Source organism: Octopus sinensis, unplaced genomic scaffold, assembly GCF_006345805.1.
Source record: "Octopus sinensis unplaced genomic scaffold, ASM634580v1 Contig14555, whole genome shotgun sequence".
In the NCBI taxonomy this organism is placed as follows: Eukaryota; Metazoa; Mollusca; class Cephalopoda; order Octopoda; family Octopodidae; genus Octopus; species Octopus sinensis.
Window position 1 is genome coordinate 144,108 of NW_021833274.1, and position 2,797 is coordinate 146,904.

Below are 2,797 nucleotides of genomic sequence, written 5' to 3' on the forward strand. Positions count from 1 at the left end.
GATTCCACTCGTGTTCTGAACAAGAACATCAGAGTAACGATAACTCACTACTCTTGCAGGTTAATGAGATATTTGGTAGGCATATCTCTACGAATCGTGTTGTCCTCCTTGTGGACCGCAAAGTGACCCAAAAGATATCTCGGTGGCAACTCAGGATTTTTGGACCGCAGAAACATTTTTCGTAATTTATGTTAGTCTAATTATATATAATTTTTAAAATTAGTGTCCTGAGGTCTTGGGTCTACTTTACTTAAGCCGAGCAATTTATCCAAAAATATTTCATCGTGCTTGAAAACCTTTTATCAAATCAGTACGAAAAATTCTTTTGCAAAGAAATCCATAGGATGGAGAGTAATACCTTGTCGTACAGATATCATTTCTAACATGCTCGGAAGTTCTCAACTTCACATTCTGAAACATATCTCACATAAAATGATACTGTTAGAGGACAAATAAATCAATTCCCTGAGAATATTTTGTCAATTTTAATTAACAAGATTAAGTCGAGGAAAAATCCCCAAATGTTATTGGCATACATTTCTTGTTTTGCCGTCGTGCATTGATGAAGAAAACAATGCCTAATGATCCAAAAAATGTTATGAATTTCATGATAAAAACGATAAGTTATATTAAACGAAACACCCAATTCGCCTATTTGCTGAATTATGCAAAGAAAATGACTCTGGATTTAAGACTCTTTTATTGCTTTCAAAAGTTATTAAAGAGAGCATTTATATTACGAAAAGAAATACAAGAATTTCTTAAAGACGTCAAACTAACTGTTTAACAAGAAAGGAATTCGAGAGAAACAGTTAGTAATAAAGCGGAGAAAATGTGTTTCCAATTTTATGGTGATTTGAAACATGAAACAAACTACTGACTGAAAAAAGCGGGAATTCTGCAGGTTATTAATTTAAAGAAAACACATATGGCTACTGTCGCAGAATTCTTATCTCTAAAAATTCAATACTGGAAATGTAAATGAATTGACAATAAAGAATCTGATAAACATCCAACGTGAACATTTACGGAAAAAAGAAACCCTTTCACTCTATTTTGTGCAATGTCTGAAGAATACTGAAGTTGATGTAATGAATCTTGTGAATGGCTAATCCATGCAAACATTTACCTTCAGACTGAAGAAAGCCTGTGCCTGCTGCAAGACGGAAACTTGTTTTTTAATATCAAAGAAAATAAATGTAGCCACTACAACTCATCCAAAGAGATCGTTAATCACCTTGCTACCAGGTGTGTGGGAATGCTTTACGACCTCCTAAATCGGGAGACCTTTCAGTATAATTTCCGATGGCTGCAGTTTATTTTGAGTGATTTTGTGTCCATTTATCCCAAATAACAACTTTGAGTTTAGGTCCTTTTAAAAAGAAAGGGCATATCCCTTTTTTAGAGAATTTAAACTGCATGTATTCTTTAACAGATTTTTCCATTTAATAAAACACAAATTTTCATCAAAGAATCTACACTAAAAATAGCCCGGGATAAATATTTGATTTAAAAGTCCACAAAGAATAAAGTCAATTTAAAGAAATAAAAGTTTTATCATGAACTTATTCAGAGGGAAGCCTGCGAATCTTATAGTTCTCGAAGATAGAACTGACTAGGTCAGTCACCAAAGGATCCGTGGAGTTATTAGAAATTATTCTAATGGCAAAAACCCCATCTTGCATTAAAAAATCCTTCACAAAGTCCCTCAAATTTCCTTGATCAACAAGATCATCTCGAATGTGTTTTCTTATGTATTGAACACTGCTATTCGTAGACACAAAGTACCAACACCACTTGACTAGACTGTACACGTTGGAACAGACCATTATGACTAGCCAGAACCAGTAGAAGCCAAAAATGGCCTCAGAGAACAAATTTATAGGAAGCACACACTGCACTGTGTAACGATGTCCTTTGATTTGGTATCCCAGTTCCCGTATATGAACGTCACAATAAGTGCTTTTGGGAAAATAGTTAGAAACTTCATAAGATTTCCCGTATTTAAAGTTGTGGAGTAAACGAATTCCGTAAAAACTAATTGCCCCATTCGATAGCAAAATGTCTGTGAGTATGCACTGAGCGACCGTGTTGACAAAGTACATACATTTTGTTAAGATGTACAACCAACTGAGGTAGCGGCCATATTTTTTACCTCCACAACAAAATGTAATGGCCATAAGTTCTTTTATAATATCTACTGTTTTTTCTTCATTCCTCCGCTTTCTCATTTCAAAATATTGTTGAAAATGCATCGTAGATAATTTAACAAACCTATCTCTGTCCCCAGTGTTACCTGCTTCAATATACTTGTTTGCCACTCTGATCATGCTGTCAAGGCTCATTCCACTTTTCTCATTATTAGCCCTCCAAAATAGGCATGGAATTTGATAGAGAAAGGCCAATCCAAGCAGGATAAAAGGCATCCATTGATAGTAGTTAAGTTGAGGCTTGGAATCAAGGTCTTCGGTTTCAGGAATATATTGGTCCATAGGGATATAATATGTGTTTTTCACCCAGCATATATCATTAGTATATGCAACATAATTAACTTAATTAAAGAATTAATTGGTACAAACATGTAAATTGTGCTGGACACCAACACTTGATTGGGGTTCCGATATATTGATAAGTCGATACTACGACTGTGAATAAAATCAGAAGCATTGACGAATAAGTATGATTGAGACGATCAGTCCTGTCGTCGTCTGCTCGAACATTTACACTGTAGTAGACTATGTCATACAAATCCATCTGATAGGCAATCTACATTGCGGCAAAATCTTATATATATTTG

The 2,797-nt window shown here is 34.7% G+C and overlaps 1 protein-coding gene across 1 annotated transcript; it reads right to left on the reverse strand.

The window, feature by feature from the left end:
• Positions 1-1,565: 1,565 nt before the first annotated feature.
• Positions 1,566-2,529, reverse strand: LOC115230144 (innexin unc-9-like). The gene has a single exon (XM_036499517.1). The coding sequence runs from the start codon at positions 2,490-2,492 to the stop codon at positions 1,566-1,568; it is 927 nt and encodes a 308-aa protein (XP_036355410.1). The 5' UTR covers positions 2,493-2,529.
• Positions 2,530-2,797: the final 268 nt, after the last annotated feature.

Excerpts from the sequence above, each read along its gene's own strand:
- LOC115230144 (XM_036499517.1), bottom strand. The coding sequence starts at position 2,492 with ATGGACCAATATATTCCTGAAACCGAAGACCTTGATTCCAAGCCTCAA.